The 18,225-nt window shown below is 41.6% G+C and overlaps 2 protein-coding genes across 2 annotated transcripts in view; both read right to left on the bottom strand.

The window, feature by feature from the left end:
* Positions 1–222: 222 nt before the first annotated feature.
* Positions 223–8,491, bottom strand: PSMG1 (proteasome assembly chaperone 1). Its single transcript, XM_064647044.1, has 7 exons — positions 8,330–8,491; positions 7,988–8,073; positions 6,187–6,338; positions 5,803–5,865; positions 3,631–3,829; positions 2,567–2,703; positions 223–1,576 (listed from the first exon to the last, which is right to left on the bottom strand). The coding sequence occupies exons 1-7, from the start codon at positions 8,449–8,451 to the stop codon at positions 1,502–1,504; spliced, it is 834 nt and encodes a 277-aa protein (XP_064503114.1). The 5' UTR covers positions 8,452–8,491; the 3' UTR covers positions 223–1,501.
* Positions 8,492–9,212: 721 nt separating this feature from the next.
* BRWD1 (bromodomain and WD repeat domain containing 1) overlaps positions 9,213–18,225 on the bottom strand; it is a 46,645-nt gene continuing 37,632 nt past the window's right edge. The window contains exons 39-41 of the mRNA XM_064647057.1: positions 17,146–17,331; positions 15,711–16,691; positions 9,213–13,041 (exon numbers count right to left, since the gene is read on the bottom strand). Coding sequence (XP_064503127.1) covers positions 11,939–13,041; positions 15,711–16,691; positions 17,146–17,331 — 2,270 coding nt within the window. The 3' untranslated portion in view covers positions 9,213–11,938. The remainder of the gene's footprint in view (positions 13,042–15,710; positions 16,692–17,145; positions 17,332–18,225) is intronic.

Below are 18,225 nucleotides of genomic sequence, written 5' to 3'. Positions count from 1 at the left end.
TAACCTTTGAGGAATTCTGCCAATCCACCAGTTTTCAGTGTAATTTCGTCTCCCAAACTGCCAGTGTTTTGTTTGTTACTTTTCTTCAAGGTGTTTAAGAGCATTCTCACACCTCAGCATACACCCAGGTGGTAAAAACTGAATTATATATAATAAAATAACTATTCTGAGAGATTGCAGACTGCCTGGGTGATCACACCGAAACCAGAAATACATTCACAGTTCCTAAAAGAGCCTGCAGTTTTATTATTAAAGATATTTTTTGTTATCCACCTTATTTATTATAAATCAAACAGGTACAAGCAAGGAAATGGTGCAGCCAATGTGCAGCTTTCAGAGCAAGGGGAATCCTCAGCTCACTCAAAGAAACCGTTTTTGGACTAAAATGATGGACACAAGTGGGAAAAATCCCCCCAAAAATCACAGAAGGAACCATGGCCTGCACTTCAGGCTTCAGGCTTTGCTCCAAAATCCAGTTCTAAAATCCAGCAGCACTTGAAGCAACATTTTCTTGCTTCTCTGCAATAACATGAATAGCAAATTAAAGGAACTGAGCCTCCAGTGCAAAGTTAAACTCAGAGAACAGAATTCCCCTGGGAGCAACAGAAACACCACTTTTAATGTCATTTCCTTAAACAAAATGCTAAATTAAACAGAGCATAAACAACCCAGAACTGCACCTCGATCCTAGCAAATATTTTAAATAATTAAATTTAAAATATTGAAATTGTTGCCAACTGCTGAAATTGTTACCAACTTCCAGAGAATTTTCTGAGACACTTTAAAACCTGAACTTTTACTTTCCTCTAAAAATCACAAGCTCTGCATTGGAGATCTTGTATTATCCCTACTGTTGCCAAAAGTTTGGAGCTTTAAAATGGATAATTGTCCTGGCAAGTCCAGCTGAAGCAGCTTGTGATCCTGCAAGCCCCTTTCACCAGGTTATTTAAGTCTTTAAAAGGCATTTTCCATACTTTACTTACTGTATTTTGTATCAACACACACATTAAAAAAGTATGTGCAGACACACAAACAAAATTATATCTATTTATGGATGTAAAAGGGCACAGAGTGTATCTTCATCACAGCCAAACCTTTAAAGAGCATCAGGTATTAGAAAATACTCTGTGACTGAAAATAAAGTTAAAAATAGGTGTTCTTGTTAGATATAGACAGGGTCCCTTAACTGCATGTCTTCTTTTCCATATAAAAGGAGTTTATATGTAATTTTTAATTTATGTTTAGGTAAGACAATCCCTTCAGGAGGAGAATAACAAGCTGCTTTCCTGAAGTCACTCCAGAAGAAAGTCTCCCAAGCCAGGCAGAAGGAATCCATGTGTCTGCAGTGATGAAGCTGAGAGCAACAAAAATGAGTGGAGAAGTAAAAACCTCCCAGAATTTATTCTACTTTTAAAGAAAAAAAAAAATTAAAATTCCCAAAAGTCTTCTGCAGAAGAAACTGGAGTTTCCAGAAGTGCAGCCTGTGGCACAAATGTCCTTGTTAAATATAGATATTATTGTGACTTTCAGTGGCTGTCAGGAACTTCTTCAACATCTTCGTGCTTTCAGATGCATCCTGGGAAAGGGAAGAGATGATCTGGATTAACCACATTCCTGGGAATAAAACCAACCCAAAAAGCCCCACTATTCCCATTTTTATTCCTCTGAATACCAGTTTTATTAAAATATTAACTGTATTAAAACAGTAACTGTGAGCCAAACCTGCTCAAGGCTCCACAGGAATGTGCAGTTCAGCCATAAAATGGGATTTATTATTTTGCATCCCTCCTCACTTCCATAGGAGAGGAAGAACCTGAGTATTTGTTACTGTTCTCCTTCAGACTTTAAATATGTACAGTCAGACTTATTTAGCAAACCAGAATAAGCTGTACTGAAAAAAATTAATTTGCCATTCCCACATATATAGCTGAAATAAATAGCTCAGTACACACAGACCTCTCTTACCATTTAAATATAAGTTCAATTGGTAAAACTGAGTGTTTTGAACCAACCATACTCCAACTAAAAACATTTAGAAAGAGGCAAACCAGTCACTTTGGTAATGCCCTGATTTCACAGCTGCTTGATTGGTGCAAAAATGTTGGGAATCATCTTTAGAAATTCAGTCTTTTAGTTCCAAAAAGAAGTTATAGGTCAAAATGAGTGTTTTAAGGAGATTTCATGTGTGGCACGAGCTACAGAGGCAGAACAGAGCCCTGAATGTAGGATGGAAAAAGCCATGAAAACAGAAAGGTTTTAACATGAGACACTTTCAAAGGAAACTGCAGCTTAAACAAGCACAAAAAAATCACCCCCTGATATGTTATTGCTCCTACAAGAGCCTGAAAAGTCAAAGTGAAGTTTTGAGGGCACCTGTAGATTCATTATTTCTGAGAGCACAGATGCCACAGCAGGCACAATTCCAGAAATCACTGCCCCCCTGTCACTAAAATCCCTATTTTTCTGCCTTTTCAGATGGAATCTTCACCACCAGAAGAATGCAAGAGGTGAAAGACACACAGAAATAGCCCAAACCTCCCAGTAATTCTTAAACATGGGATTTTACCTTGACTAAACTCTTGAGGACTTTAGAAGAAAGCAGAGGCTTGAAGGCTTCAATTGTCACCGTGTCCAGTTTGATGACATCAGTGTAGCACTGGTACAGCACTGCAGGGATCTGCCAGACCTGGCAGTAACTCAAAACTAAACCAAAAGGAAAAGAAAACGGGGTTTAATTTCAGCAGAGAAGGAATCTCAGCCCTGTGTATAAAAATGACAGCTTGAAACCTGTGAAAGTTTATAAATTAACTGCTCATCCCACAGGAACACCAGGAAATAAACCACCAAAAACGAGTTCAGTGCAGTTGGTGTTCCTTCCTGGCAAATACTTTAACTGGAAATTGGGTATTATTGGTAAATAAACTGTGTATTAACTGGAAAATGTGTATTACTGGTAAAGAAAAATAGTAGGAGCTTCTGCTAAAAAAGAAAAAAAAAAATTAAAACCAAACAGGCACCAAAAAAAAAGTGTGAACGAGATAAAATCATCTACTTTTAGCTCCTGCCAGACAAGTTTTTCCTCATGTTGCTATTATTTTATTCTAAAGTAAAAGCCTGAGGTGTTTATTAGATTATATAATAAAACTGAATCTAACTTTTGCATGAGGTTAATCAGTAGCATTTTGAAACGTTACCTGTAACATGCAGAAATAACTTTATGAGCTTTTACTTGGATGCTCAGATGAAAGTAATTCTTAATAAAACCTACTTAGTTCATCAGTAAAATTCCCAAAAACCCAACGTACGATGTGCTTTGTGAGGCCACAATGAAGAATTTTCCAGTACTTCTGTCCCACACTTGAGGGGTAAAAGGATTTGTGGGTGGTTTTGAAATTCATCCTTATTTTCCAGGGTAAGATGTGAAAACTTTAGGGATTAATTACCCAAAAAGGTCACTTTTCAGCCAGTTGACATGATTAAATAAGAACTCTGATTGCAATGGGATGCTCCTCCAAGTGAATTTTGTGTTGCCACCACCAGCAGCCTTGTAAATAATTGGAATTATAAATAATTGGAACTGTAAATAATTGGAATTGCAAATAACTGGAATCGCAAATAATTGCCAAATACCAGCAGCAGGAAGATCCCTCACAATGTTGGGCTGTTCCAGCAGTGGGCAGCAAACCTGCTCCTGGAATTCTTTGGTCTTCAAGGCTTTCAGGAATGGAGATGCAAGTGTTAAAGTGGATTCCTGAGTTTTATAATCAGCCACGGGGCACGTTGAAAGGATGGTTACCTGCAAACCCTCCTTTTGCATGGAGCCAAAAACCTGGAATTAAAAAAAAAACCAAAAAACACATCAGGAAAATTTATCTTCCCAGTGACAGCATCAAAACCCAAATATTAATTTTAATTTCAGAGCAAAGGGCAGTTTAACTCGGGGTTGCAGGACAATTTGAACTGGAAACTTTCAGGTAGAAATTTCCCACTTGGCACTTCTCTTGGCATGAACATAAAAAAAAAACCCACCCAAAAGAACAGCTAAAATATTTACCAAGTCTAGTGATTTTCTGCAGATTTTTTAGGTTTTCAGCACTGCAAATATATCAGTACTTACTATTTTTATTCGTGGTGATTGTGGGAAGAAAAAGGACTCCAAATGAAACCAGGCAGCTCACTAAGCTGCAGGACATTTGAAATGGGAACTGTGCTTTCCAGATGTTCTACAACACTAAAAGAATCTTTATTTTAAACACTCAGATTTAATTCTATTCAAGCTGAATGGAGAAAGAGGACTTTAAATTTTCCACAGTTTTCCTCAAATTCAAAGAAGAGAGCTTTAAAGCCACCGTACAAAACATTCTCTTGGATTCATTGCTTGCCATCAAAAAAACACCAACACGAGAGAAGGAAATAGGGAATTTTTTAGATGTGACAGAAACTTGACTGTTTCTGTCTATGCCCCAATCACAGGAGGGAAGTTGTCTGTCCCTTCCCATCAGTGTAGTAGCAAACTGATGAAAAACCCATATATTTTTCATTTGCTTTGTTGGGAACACTGGTTGGAACGCTGGGAACAGTGGCTGGAACGCACAACTGCAAAACCCCGTCTGTCCTCATTTCCCAGTGATCCCTTTCCTGAGAGAACACACACAGAGGTAAAATCTGCCTCCTGGAGACTGAAGCTGCTCAGTTAATCAGGGTTTACACACAGGACAGGTCTGTAATCCACATTAAAAGCAACAGATCACCAGCACAACGTTTCTGCCATGCAGTTAAACCCACCAAGAACCACGAAGCCTAAAAATACTCAGGAACACTGTTCCTGAACAGCCACACTGGAAATCACACACATCCACACACAGCTGGAGAAACACAAAATGGGGAAGAGAAGGAAACCACAGCCACCTTTCTTTCACAATCCCAGTTTAAATCAAGTGCAAGAACGTGTGGAAAACAGCAAACCCCCAGTGTTTTAGGCCTCGGGGTCTCTAAGCCTGACTTGATCCCCAGCCCCAGCCTTAAACAAAGGGCTTTAGAATCTCTGCCTGTCCTTCAGCCCAGCAGAGGTTTCAAGGTGGGGAGGCAGGTTAGCAGACAGACAGCAAGATAAAATAAGCCACACCTCCCTCAGGCAAAGCAGTGACCCAAATCCATCAAGAAAATCACCAGCCACAACGTTCCCCCCCAGCTTTTATCTTATTAAAACCAACATGATGATATTTGGAGGGACTTGGATGACCCAGCAGCCTTCCTGTACCTGAATGATGCCTGGGGGAGGCACTGGGAATATTAAATCTATAGGAAAGTGGGATAAATGCTGCTTTGGAGGCACCTTGCTCCTTGTGAAAGGCACAGAACACACCCATGAACAGACACCATCCCTCAGGATTCTCCCAACAGGTTTGGCTGGTGATTCCTTGGCAGCTGCACAACTGCAGCTGTGTTATTGTATTTTAAGGAAGGATCCTCCAGGAGCTGAAATGCAGCTGAAATAAGCCCTGGAAAATTAAAGCCAAACAGGAAAAAGGGTTTGGAAAAATCAAAACTGTCCAAAAGATGCAACTGCACTGAGCTGGGAGGTTACAGCAGAGACAAATGGCAGCATCTGGAAGGAGACTCCACAGAATCTGCAGGGAGTAAATCCGTGCATCTGCTGAATATTTAAACAAAGAAAGCCACTGGGAAAAGTTATTTCCAACACTGTCATGCTCAGAGTATCAGAGAAGAGGCCCTCACACTAAGCTGAAGATCCCCACCCCTAAGATTTCATCACTCAGTTTGTTGTCTTGCCAGTTTTACCTTCTCAAGCCACTGGAACTGTTGATCCTCAGCCACGTAGCAACTACACTGGCACAGCAGAACCTTAAAAAAATATAAAAATGGTGTAAAAAATGGTTTAAAAGGCACAACAACAGCTCATAATCACGTGTAAAAGTGTTGTGGCTGTACACAATAGCTTGTTCAGTCATTTGGGGTTTTTTTAACTCTATTTCAATGAGGATTTTTCACTTTGGACTGAGTTTCACACAGCAGAACTTCACATGGTTTTAGTGAGCATCAACCCTTGTGATTATTTATGAGATTCATCCAGAACCCTGCAGCCTGAACACTCTGTGGGTGGATGAAATTGCTCCCATTTTAACAGAGCTAAATCACAGAGGAACAAGTGTTTAAGTCACTTACTGAGGGGTCTGATATTAATCTGTAGAACAAACAGAAAGAATCTGTGGGGAGGACATTTGTGGTGCTGGATGTTCGACACCACTCATTCCACAGCTTCACGACTCCAACCACTTCCCAGCACACAGAATCCAGAATAAAAGACGACAGGAAAGCTGCAAAACCCAATAAACATCATTAACTTATGAGTAATAAAATCTCTGTTGTACCAATAAATACCTGAATTAGATTATCCCTTCGCGACCTGAAGCAAAAATAACTCATTTTTATCAACATGCATTTAATGGCCAAATTCAGGAGAGATCAACAATATTAATAACCCCACTATATCAAAATTTGTAAGATAAAGAGCAGTTCTATATATAGAGATCCACAACATCAAAAATTGTGTTCTTAGGAATTATACCATTACAGTCAACTTCAATTCCTTTAGTATAAGCTAAGGATGTGAATATTAAGTTTCCAACACTTCTTGACATACCAGATATAACAGATTAAATATAAAAATCACTGAAGCAGAATTATTACACTGGTTCTAGAAAGCAGAGAAAAGAGTATGGCAAATATATTCATCAATCAAATTCCTGTCAAAAGCTACAGAACACAGATCCCAAACAGCTATTACCATTTTTCAAGGAAAATCAAAAACCTGAACAAAAACCAAACAAGTAAACTTGGATATAAACTAAATGACATCCAAATGGGACATAAATGCAAGCAAGACTTAAAACTTCTTCATGCCCACAGGGAAACAGCTACCAAAAAACCCTCCAGTTTAAGTGTGTGTGGGAAGAGCAGAGGGTGTTTTAAGCCTCGAGGCCTGATGAGTGAACAACCACCTGAAAAGAGGGCATGTTAAAACTGGAATGTGAAAAAGGGACTGACTGAGCAAGAAAACAAAAGTCTAACCCTCCCCCCCCAAAACACTGCCCATTAGAAATTAGAGAAATTACAGCTTACTGACCCATATTTGACAGATCCCTGTTTCACAAGACTGAACTGCACTGAGCAACTTACTACTATCAGCAGAAAACTTCTGCCAATTAAAGGATAATTCAGGAGAGTTTACCAAACAAAAGTCAGGTAAAGGGAAAGAGGAGCTGTCCCAAATAAAAGCCCAACCCAAAACATACTTTGCTTCTGCCCTTCACCTGAAAATACAATTTTCAGGAGGAATAAACAGCTGGCACAAAAAGCATGTTTTATATGTACAGATTAAGTTAAGCTCTGGGTTAAAACTCTGCTCCTAAATGAGGAGCTGGACATCCAGTACCTAAAGGGGGCTTACAAGAGGGATGGAGAGGGACTTTTCACCATGACATGGAGTGACAGGACAAGGGGGAATGGCCTTAAGATGAAAGAGAACAGGGTTAGATTGGATTTTAGGAAGAAATTGTTCCCTGTGAGGGTGGGAAGGCCCTGGCCCAGGTTGTCCAGAGAAGCTGTGGCTGCCCCTGGATCCCTGGAAGTGTCCAAGGCCAGGTTGGACGGGGCTTGGAGCAACCTGGGCTAGTGGAAGGTGTCCCTGCCCATGGCAGGGGGTGGGACTGGATGATCCTTAAGGTCCCTTCAACCCAAACCATTCCATGAGCTGTGGATAAGGGTGGTGTTTAAGGTCTTTTCCAACCCAAACCACTCCATGATTCCATCCTTAAGGATCACTCTTCCAGCAGAGACTAACGTTAAAACAGACTAAGGCAGAGTCCAGGCACACCCACACCTCCCTCCCACCTCCCGCCTCCCCGAACTCGCCCCCACACAAGCCAGCAGTGTTCGATCCCCCCCGGGCCGGTTCCACACCCACCTGCCGCGTTCCGCCCTATGGCCACGACGAACCTGGAGCACGCCAAGGGCCCCTGGGCCAGCCCGCTCCACAGCACCTCGATCTCCCTGCGGAAACAGCCACTGAGCACCCCGAGCTGGGAGAGACCCCCCAGGATCATCCAGTCCAACCCCGGCCCTGCCCAGGACACCCCAACAATCCCTCAGAGCGTTGTCCAAACCCTCCTGGAGCTCTGGCAGCCTTGGGGCCGTGCCCACTGCCCTGGGGAGCCTGGGCAGTGCCCACCACCCTCTGGGGGAAGAGCCTTGTCCCGACACCCGCCCTCAGCAGCGCTGCCCCCTCCCCGCCCGGAGCCGCCCGCACCTTTTCTTTTCCAGCTCCCTGCGGATCTCGCGGTCCTCGGGGGTCTCCTCCCGCTCCTCCTCCTCCTCGTCCAGCCCGGCCCGGGACGGGGCCACCACCACCTCCCCGAAGAAGGTCGCCATGGCCGCCCCGCGCCTGCGCGGCCCCGCCCCGGGAGGGCCGGGACAGACTCCCGGGATCACGGGATCGTCCACGTGGGAAGGGACCTTGCCCTCATCCCGAGCCGCCGTCACCCCGCGGGATCGCCCCGGAACCACCGCTGCAGGTGCCACATCGGGACAGACGCCTCTAGAACGCGAGTCCTCCACCGCCCCGGGCAACTCGTTACGATGCTTTACCCACCTTTTCCGAGAAGGAATTTTTCCTAATATCCCATCTAACCGCACCCGGCTCAACGTGATGCCGTTTCGCCCTCTCCCTTGTTCCCTGGGAGCAGAGCCCGACCCCCCCCGGCTCCCCCTTCCTGTCAGGGGGTTGCAGAGCCAGAAGGTCCCCCCTGAGCCTCCTTTTCTCCAGGCTGAGCCCCCCCAGCTCCCTCAGCCCCTCCTGCTGCTCCAGCCCCTTCCCCAGCTCCGTTCCCTTCCCTGCACATGCTCCAGCCCCTCCAGGTCTCTCTTCCACGAGGTTCCAGACCTGGACACAGCCCTGGAGTCCCTCAGCAGTGCCAGCACAGGGGACAATCCCTACCCTGGGGCTGTGCCCACACTATCCCTGATCCAGGTGCCATTGGGCTCTTGCCCCCCTGGGCTTGTGTCCAGCCACTGTCACCAGCACCCCCAGGGCCTTTCCCATCCCCTGCCCCAGCCTGGGGCATTCCTGGGGTTGTTGTGACCCGAAGGCCCTCGGACATGTTTTGCAAAGAAGAGCACAGTGACATGACAGGTGTATGAACAGCTTTACTTTGGTCCACTAATAACATGTACATCATAAAAGTCTTCAATACTAAAGAATTTGATTCCTTTATGATTCTGTCCTGCACTTTCTTACTGCTTCCCTCTGTTCATGCTGCCTGTTCACTATCACAGATTCAGGTCCTGCTTTAAAACAAACAAAAACACCCTCCAAAGTTATATTAAATAAAGATCCTACTTTTACATTGCTTTACTTCCCTGAGTACAGCTGGACCAAACCAAGAATGCTGACTAAAACAACCAGGAAGGTGAAGAACTGCCAGTTCTGCAAGAGTCAGCATGCTCATTTAAATAAATTAAAAATAAATAAACTCTTAGAAGGTCAAAGGGTCAAAAATCCCTTTCCAGTTTAACCATTTCCCTTCCCACTGGCTCTTTGGAACCTGTCTGTGTGTATAAAATTAGGAAATAAAAAGCAGCATGTGCTTTGCTCGGAAAATAAAGTGTTAGGGTCCCTAAGCCAGTGATTCCCTCTGGGATATACAAATCCTGAGGAGAGAACCTTCTCCCAAAGCTTTCAGGGATCACCAGGAACATGTGTGAGTGCAGGATGACAGGATACAGCATCTGAGAAAGGGTGAGAAAGAAAACCAGCTTAGTAAATCTAAGCCTGAACTAGAAATACAAACCTACCAGCCCAGTTTCAGCTGTTTAAACTGAAAATGAATAAAAACTCTGCCATTCACTTCAGAGCTCCTGTACCAGTATTTATTCCCATGGTGGAGGTTGCACTCCACAGGACACTGATCCTAAGCAGCTGCTGAGCAATGCAGTTTATGGAAAATATAAAAAATATCAGTGGACTTAACTCTTGTTTTAACAAAGTTTGCCCCTAAAAGGCAAGATACACAAAACCACCTTGAAACTTCATCACTAAACACAACTGTGTTCGTATTTTAGAAACGAAATAATGAATCCAGATAAACATTTATCCTGAATTTACAAAACTCTGCTGTGCCCCATTAAGGACTATGCCCTAAATAAAATTTCCTGGGACAAAAATGATTTAACTTAGGTTATTTTTGAACTTCACATTGAAGTTATAAGGGGAAAAAAACACGAGTATTTCTCTATGCTGAGATAAAAAAAAAAAGAGTATTTCTCTATGCCAAGATAATGTTCTGGAAAGCAGAGTGATGTGATGGTAAACACACACAGTGTCAGTGAGGTTGTTGGAGAAGTGGCTCTCACTGACTGACTCCCTTTTCCATGATCCACTTCCATTTGTACAGGGAGTTCTGCCATTAATGACTGCTGTTGTGCAGCTGCACTAACTTTTTAATCCCCAAGCCCTTCCAGATCCTATTACCAAGTCCAATCTGCTGGAAAACTAATTCACAAACCTGTATTTCAGTTCAAAGGAGCTGGGTTAGGCTAAATCTGATATTCTAATTCTAACACATCTTCTACTGAACAACGAGATCAGGAACTGCCAAATTTTCCAAGTGTGGGAAAAGGAACCTGAAGAGAGGGAGGAGGAAACCTGGAGTGGGGAAGGACAGAGATTTCCTGGAGCTGGGCTGTGTGGCTCCCACCAGCACAACTCCAAGGAAAATGTACGAATTCAGAGTTGCTGTGTGTTCTCATTGTTAATACCTGTTCGAGCAGGAACTCGCACGTTTTTCCTGGGGGAATTTTCTATTTTCTACACAAGAATTCTTTCCTGTCAACAACAGCCACCTCAAACATTCTGAAAACAGGAGATGAACTGCAATGGTGAGAAACTGGAAAGGTTTAATCAGTGGGAAATCTAACATTCAAGCACTTGAAATACGGAGGAACAACAGTAGCAAAAAGGTCTGGAATGTCAGAATCCTCCACCTCAACCTTTCCACGCATAAAGAAAACAGAACAAAGTGTTTTGTTTGTTTTTCTATTTTATAAAGAAAACACACAAAAACCCTTAGGCCCAAGAGTTCACCTGCATGTCATAATCTTAAAAGTTTACAGTATAGAAGTCACATTAATGATCAAAGTACTACCTGTCAGCAGAACCCTCTTCACCAGCACCAAGAGCCTCTGGAATTGGCAAATTCACTTCTTCACTGGTAACTGGGCATCAGTAATGGAAGTACAGAACATTTTAACATCTGCACTAAATCAAGTTGTGAAGTTATCAGCCTTCTCACTCCTCTTTTGATGCAAGGCTTGCATCCAACCAGGTTTTTCTAGTGTGTACTATTACTTAGAAGCCTGTTACTATTGTAGATGATCTCATACAGCATTAGAGATGTTTGAAATCTGTTCTTGAATGTTGCATGACCTAGGTAGTATTTCATTGCAGCACCCATAACAATAATACTCAACATACTGCTATTAACCTGTTTGCAGTGTTTTAACATCTTTTAACTCTTGTTATATGTAATAAAATACCAGTAAAGACAAAAAAATTGCCCCTATAATGAGGCACATTTTGGCATCTGTGCTAAATGCTGCTACATGGGCAGGCAAGTGCAAGTCAAAAATACGAAAAGGAGAAAAGTCATCATCTAATCACATTCGTAACTTTTTCATAGAAAAATATAAATATATTCCCTGAAATGTAGGACGAAGAAGAGCCAGCATCCATCGGAGGAGTTCTAGTGCTATTACCATTAAAAAAAAAAACAAAACAAAACAACAAAAGAAAACAAAAAAAAATAATAAAACAAAGAAACAAACAAAAAGAAGGTGGCGTGCTGGCTTTCCTTGTTTAAGGTTACGTGTCGCAGTCCCCGTCGTCGTCGCCGTCGTGGTAGCGCACAGTCCGTCTGCCGCCGTTCCGCGTGCGGATCTTGGAGCGCTGGTTGGCCCGCCGGTATTTGGTGTATTCCACGTCTTCCGAGTCGTGCTCCTGGCTGGGTTTCCAGCGTTTCCTCTGCTGGGGTCTCCTGCAAGGCTTCAGGGAGTTGGGGTTGGTGATTTCTCTCCTGCTGGTTCTCGGTTTCCTTTTCCTCTTCCTCGTTTCCGTGGCATCGCTGCAGACGCTGTTTTCAGTCCCCGAGTCCGAGTCGGAAAAGCAATTGAAGCTGCCTTTGGAACTTCCTGCAGTCCCAGCTGCTTCCACGTCCTCTGACACCGAGCTTTTCTCCTCTTTCTTCCCCCTAGTTTCAGATTCTGTTGTTTCTTTGGAGCCACCCAACAGTTTTGATCTTTTGGAAGAAGCTCGGGATTTTTTATTTGCTGCTATTCTGGGAGTTTTAGTTTCGGGTTTAGCCAAGTCAGAATCTACCTCCTCTTCAGAGTTACTCGTACAATGGTTGTGGGCTGAGGCTGACTTCCTAGAAACCCCCCAGCTCCTCCCATTTTCCACCCTGTGGTTGGTGGAATTCTCCTCTGAAGAGTCATAGTCAAGATTATTCAGCGCCCCAGCACAGACTGATTTATGTGCCTGCCTGTGGTTCTGCTTTTGAGTCTCTGCCTCAGATTCAGTTTTTTCATTCTCAGACTCACTGATATATTTCCTTTTAGGAGCAGATGACTCAGGGCAGGAAGGTTTTTTCCTGCCAGAAAACTGCTCTTTCTCATTCTCAGACCTCAAAGAAGCGTCTCCCTCCACGCTGTCAACCAGCTTCTTCCTGCACACCCCGGGCGCGGTGCCCGGGAGCTGCTTTCGGTTCTTTTTTACTGTGCAAACGCTTTCTGAGCTCGATAATTCTTCCTTGGCATCACTCATGATCTTAATTTTGTTGGCTGCCAGGGTGGCACATCTGCGGGGGTTCTTCTTCTCATTGGACATCTTGATGTGCTTCTTGTAGTTGATGATGCAGGTCCTGCTCCGCAGCACTTTCCCACTTTGTCCCGTCTCCTCACTCGTTGATTCTGCAAAATAAACATGGGAAAGTTCTTTTTAATGCCTTACATCCCTGATATAATTAGTTTATCAAGCACAAACGCTGCCTCCTTTAATGAGTTACACAAAAGCGTTTGGTTTTTCTTTAATTTTAACTGTTCTGTGTAATTTACCTTAAGCCTCTACTGAAAACACAGTCAGTCCCAGGGATACTTTTCACTCTTGGGATTGCTCTGTTGTGCCTTTCCAACCCTTTATCATCTCATCCTTTAGTATCACTCTGCTAATTAGCTCAGAAATGACAAATTACCTACTTTAGTAAACAAATGCTTTCCTATTACTGATACTTATTATCATCTTACTGGAATAAAACTTGCAAAATTAATTACACATTTCAGACCTTTTGTTTCTAAAAATAGATTATAATATTTTGTGTATATATTATTTCTGTTTCATAATTTTAAATGGTTTCACATGCAGAGAGATTTAAACCCTTCAGTTCCTTAGTGACTTAAACACTGAGATTGCTGCTGACAGTGAATCTTCCACTCACTAGTTTGATTTTTAACACAGAACTTCTGATTTGGGCTTTAAAACAAATTTTCCATCTGTAAATCCTGTGAATGATGCTGTGTGAAGATTAATGATATGAATGTTTCCCTTCTAAATAAAAGAATTGTTCATATGTATCAATTAAAATCAAAAGCACAAGTTCTTGAAGTAAATTTAAAAAAATAAGAGGGAAAAGCTATGGGACATAAATTCCAGTACCAATAATAACAATCTCTTCATACACCAAATCTGGTCCTTATTTCAATGTAAATCCTTGCATGAACTGTTCAGTATATTCTTATTTTGACATTTCCAAAGGATAATTCATCTCCTGTCCTTTCTAACAGCTTCCAGGAATTATCCATGAATACTACTACTGTTACTACTTGTACTGTGTGATTTTATGGCCAAAACACAGCACCTTCCTGCTGAATACTGCAAAATAGTGTACAAAAGGTGAACGAATTCACAGATTAAAAAAATGAAGGATTAAATCTTAAAGTATACACTCTTCTCCAATATTATTAAGACTAAAGTTTAAGGAGGCAAGCCTTTGTGCCAGAATATTAAATCTATACTTTGTACACAAGACCTTGAATTGGGAACAAATCTGTATGATAAAGTTCATCCTGAACATCCCAAATGCAAAGGTACAAACAAGTGGCACAGGCAGAAAGGGGGAATATTAAACCAACTCCCCCAAAAACTGGGAGAGAGTTTAAAAGACAGAGAGATGGGAAATATATATTATAGAGAATATAATATACAATTACAGTACTATATATATACACTATATATAGGCCATGGTTTATACATTAAAATATACTGCATGTTATATATATATTTAAAAAAACCCCTAAAGTAAAGCTTCCACATAAATTGTTTAGCTGGTTACTTGTGCATATGTGCATATATATATATACACATATATATACATCCACATGTGTATAAAATATACACATTTATTTGAAAACAGGTATTATATAAATACACATGTGCTTATATATGTATTTAAATAAAAGCATGATATGCTCCAGCAGTACCTGAAATGAGGTGCTAGAGAAGCTTGAGAATGGAAATGTTACCAAAAGCTATAAATTCTCACTAAATCAAGTATATGTACAAATATCTTCCCTCTTTGCTGTATTAAGTCTCAAAGTAATGGGTACAGGACTCCCAAAAAACTCCAAAGCAGTTTTATATTTGACTCAGAAGATCTGACACAGGAAGCACATTCAAGTAAGATTTTTCAATTTTGTAAGGCTGTTAAAAAAATCTCCCTCCCCCCAGTTTTCTTCTCCTCCCCATTTTCCAGCTGGATCCTTTCCCATTGCTAATGATAAAAAAGTAAGAAACATTTTCAGTATATTTAGCACACATAAAAACCAAGATCTTAATATAAAACAAATAAGCATTCCTTGTGGAAATTCATCTGAAGAGATTCAGCTTAGATTTAGATTCATCTTCAGAGATAATGATTTTCTTCTCAAGATTTTTAAGGCACAGTGAGAGGTGTGGAAGGATGAGACCCGAACACCAAGGTCAGAAGAGTCTTTCAAATTCCAAATCAGGACTAATTCCTTAACAACAGAGACACATAATGTACAGGACCTCTTTTAATAAACCTCAGCATCGTTGTGATAATCTTAAAAAAGCCCCCCAAACCCCAACTCTCCAAATCACAGCACACACAGTATTTGAGTTACAGACAGACCTATAGAAAAAAAACCCAAAATCAAAGAATTTAGCTTTTTGAAACAAGTGAAATGATAAATCTTGCTTTGCAAACTGGCTGTGTTAAGGACTCTGACAGATTGAAATCCAGAAGTCAAATCAAGTAACAGGTCCTGGTGCCCACCACGGATGTGAGAATAATTAAAACACCTTTCAATCAAATTCGTTTGGAAAAGCTCTCAGTAAAGTTACTCAAAGTGAAAATGACTGTTGTAAATCAGTGCCAGCACAGAAAATTTTAACAGGAAATTCAGATAATCTTTCTTTACCCACAAACCGAAAGCAAGAAAACTACAAACCAGAAAGTTCTGGTTACTGAAATTCTCCAGACAAGGAGCAGGTCACAGAGAGAGATTTTTCTCTGTCATCCCTCAGTATCAGGAGTTAGAGGCATTAACTTTTAAAATTTTACCTTTTCTAATGATTTTTGGTCTTCCTTTTCTCTTCCTCTTTCTTGCTTTCAAAGGAGTGTCACAGTAATTGCTGTTGTTGGAATCAGCCTCAGAGTCCGTGTCAGAGGAGTGATGGAAGCTGGAACAGGGGCCGGATTTGGAACTCCCTGCAATCCTGGTTGGCACCAAGTTCTCTGAGGGGAAACTTTTCCACTCCTCCCTGGTTTCTGTCTCAGATTCTGCTGTGTCCTCTAAATCACTGAGGACTTTTGCTTTTTTTCCAGAAGCATTGAGCTGCTTGCCAGCTGCTTTCCTGCCATCCCACCGATCCAACTCGGAATCCGCCTCATCCTCCGAGTTGCTCCCTGCAGGTTTATTGTCTGCAGATGTTGATTGGTCACAAACTTTCTGACTGCTCCCATCCTCGGAATTATGGCTTTTGGAGTCCTCCTCTGAAGATTCTGGGCTGGGACTTTTCCCTTTGGGAGACACAGGACGGGCTGGGCCCCGGAACTGTTTGTGGCCGTTGCTTTGCCAGGTTTTCGGGCACGTCTGCGTGTCCGGCTCGGAATCTGAAGTCCCATTTTCAGATTCACTCACGAATTTCCTCCGTGGAGCAGATGAACCAGGCTGAGAAAGAGTTTTCCTCTTGGTGAGCTGCTCTTCTAATTCTTTCTCACTCTCTGACTTCAAGCCTGTGTCATCCTCGGATCTCTCCAGCAGCATCCTCCGGGCGGCGGCCGAGGCGTTGCGGTGAGGCAGCTTCCTGTTCCTGCAGCCAATTCCAATGCTCTCAGAGCTGGAAACCTCTTCCTCCACATCACTCATCAGCCTTAATTTATTGGCAGCCACAGCAGCACTTCTTCGTGGGGTTTTCCTGTGTCTGCCAGTGCTGTTGCTGAGGGAGTCAGATGTCACCACGGAAGTGTTTTCAGAGTTACTTACGTACAACTTTTTCCTGACAGTTTTCCTTGTGTTCCCGTTCTCCTGAAGAACTGTTCCTGCAAAGGAAAGCAGAGATTAAAATCTCAAATATAAAAATAGCAGCTTCTGAAGTCTTGTCAAATCTGGGACAGGCTCAAGCCACAGACATGATAAATAAAATACACTCCTGGTAAACAGTCAGGTTGTCATAAATTTCAGATTCACTCTACTTTTGTGAAAATTAGAACTTCTTCACAAATTGTTGCTTTTTCATTAAGATATGAAATGTTGCGAGATATTCCCTCTTGGTTTCTGCCCTTCTCCCCTAAGCACTGAAAAAAACCCCCCCACTTTAAAAGTTGAGTGGAGTATTTGAGAGCTTCAAAACTGCCATCATTAAAAACTTAGTATCTTACCTGTACAACAATTTGAAAAAAACACACTAACTGCACTTATTTTTATATATAACATATATATGTACTTACAGACACTTGTGTTATTTGATTTGACCCCAAAGCCCTCAGCCCTCACCTGTCTGTTTTCTCTGAGCAGCTCGATTCCGGGTCATCCTGCGACTGCTGCCCTTCCTCCTGCACAGCCCGTTGTGCAGAGGGGGGGACACCACAGCCCCAGAACATTCTTTGCTGTCTTCTGAGCTGCTTGTGGAGGATGAAGATGAAGAGGAAGTAGATAAAGAGACCACTGAACCTTCACTTTCTGTTAGAAAAAAAACCAAACAGCAGTTGGCAATTAGAATTCCAAAGGGATTCCAGTTAGGAGCTACATTTTGCTGGTCCAGGGTATCTTCAATATTTCCTCACAGCTTTGTCTTAAAATTCACAATCCTGCCTGAATGTCTTACAGGGATGAGATTGGTAGCTCTGCAAAATATCCCACTCCATATTCCTGCAGTGCCAGGAATCTTCTTCAACCTGTGTTTAAGTTGCAATTAAAATACAACAGCTCTTTTCAAGCAACAGATTTAAAAGAAAAGCTTGTTAAAAAAAACAACACCACAAAACATGTTCTGACAGGTTTCACCAGGACTTGCATTCTTTGAAATAAGCTGAATTTTTATCAAGGTGAGGTGTAGGGGAAGAAGGGAAAGACAAGAAGGTTTTTATGTCTTGGGGAACTTCAGTAATTTTCTAATTTTGGATGCCAGTTTTCATGTTATATATATATATATATATAACATGAAAACTGGCATCCAAAATTAGAAAATATATCTATCTATATATATATCTATCTATATATATAGATATATGGGCATATAATCTGTATCTTATATAGCACCATCTATCAAATATACTATGCTTTCCTATTGATAGGTTTCTTGATTAATAAATGTATAAGTAAACTGTCTGTATTCTACATGATTCCAAAGCAAAAAACTATGTTTAGCAGACAGATTTTTTTATAACATTCATAGTAAATAATGTAGTAAGTGTCCAAAATTCAGTAAGTGTCCAAAATTCAGTAAAATACACGAAATTCTGTATTACACAAAGAAACTAAAGCATACAGAAATCCTGTCTAAAAGATTTTATGTTAAAAATATAAACTGCATTTAACAATTCAGAATGTAAATCATGGCAGTTCATAGAACCA

Source organism: Pseudopipra pipra, chromosome 2 (genome assembly GCF_036250125.1).
Source record: "Pseudopipra pipra isolate bDixPip1 chromosome 2, bDixPip1.hap1, whole genome shotgun sequence".
Taxonomy (NCBI): domain Eukaryota; kingdom Metazoa; phylum Chordata; class Aves; order Passeriformes; family Pipridae; genus Pseudopipra; species Pseudopipra pipra.
The sequence above is the reverse complement of the archived record's forward strand: the minus strand, read 5'-3'. Positions and strand labels throughout refer to the sequence as shown.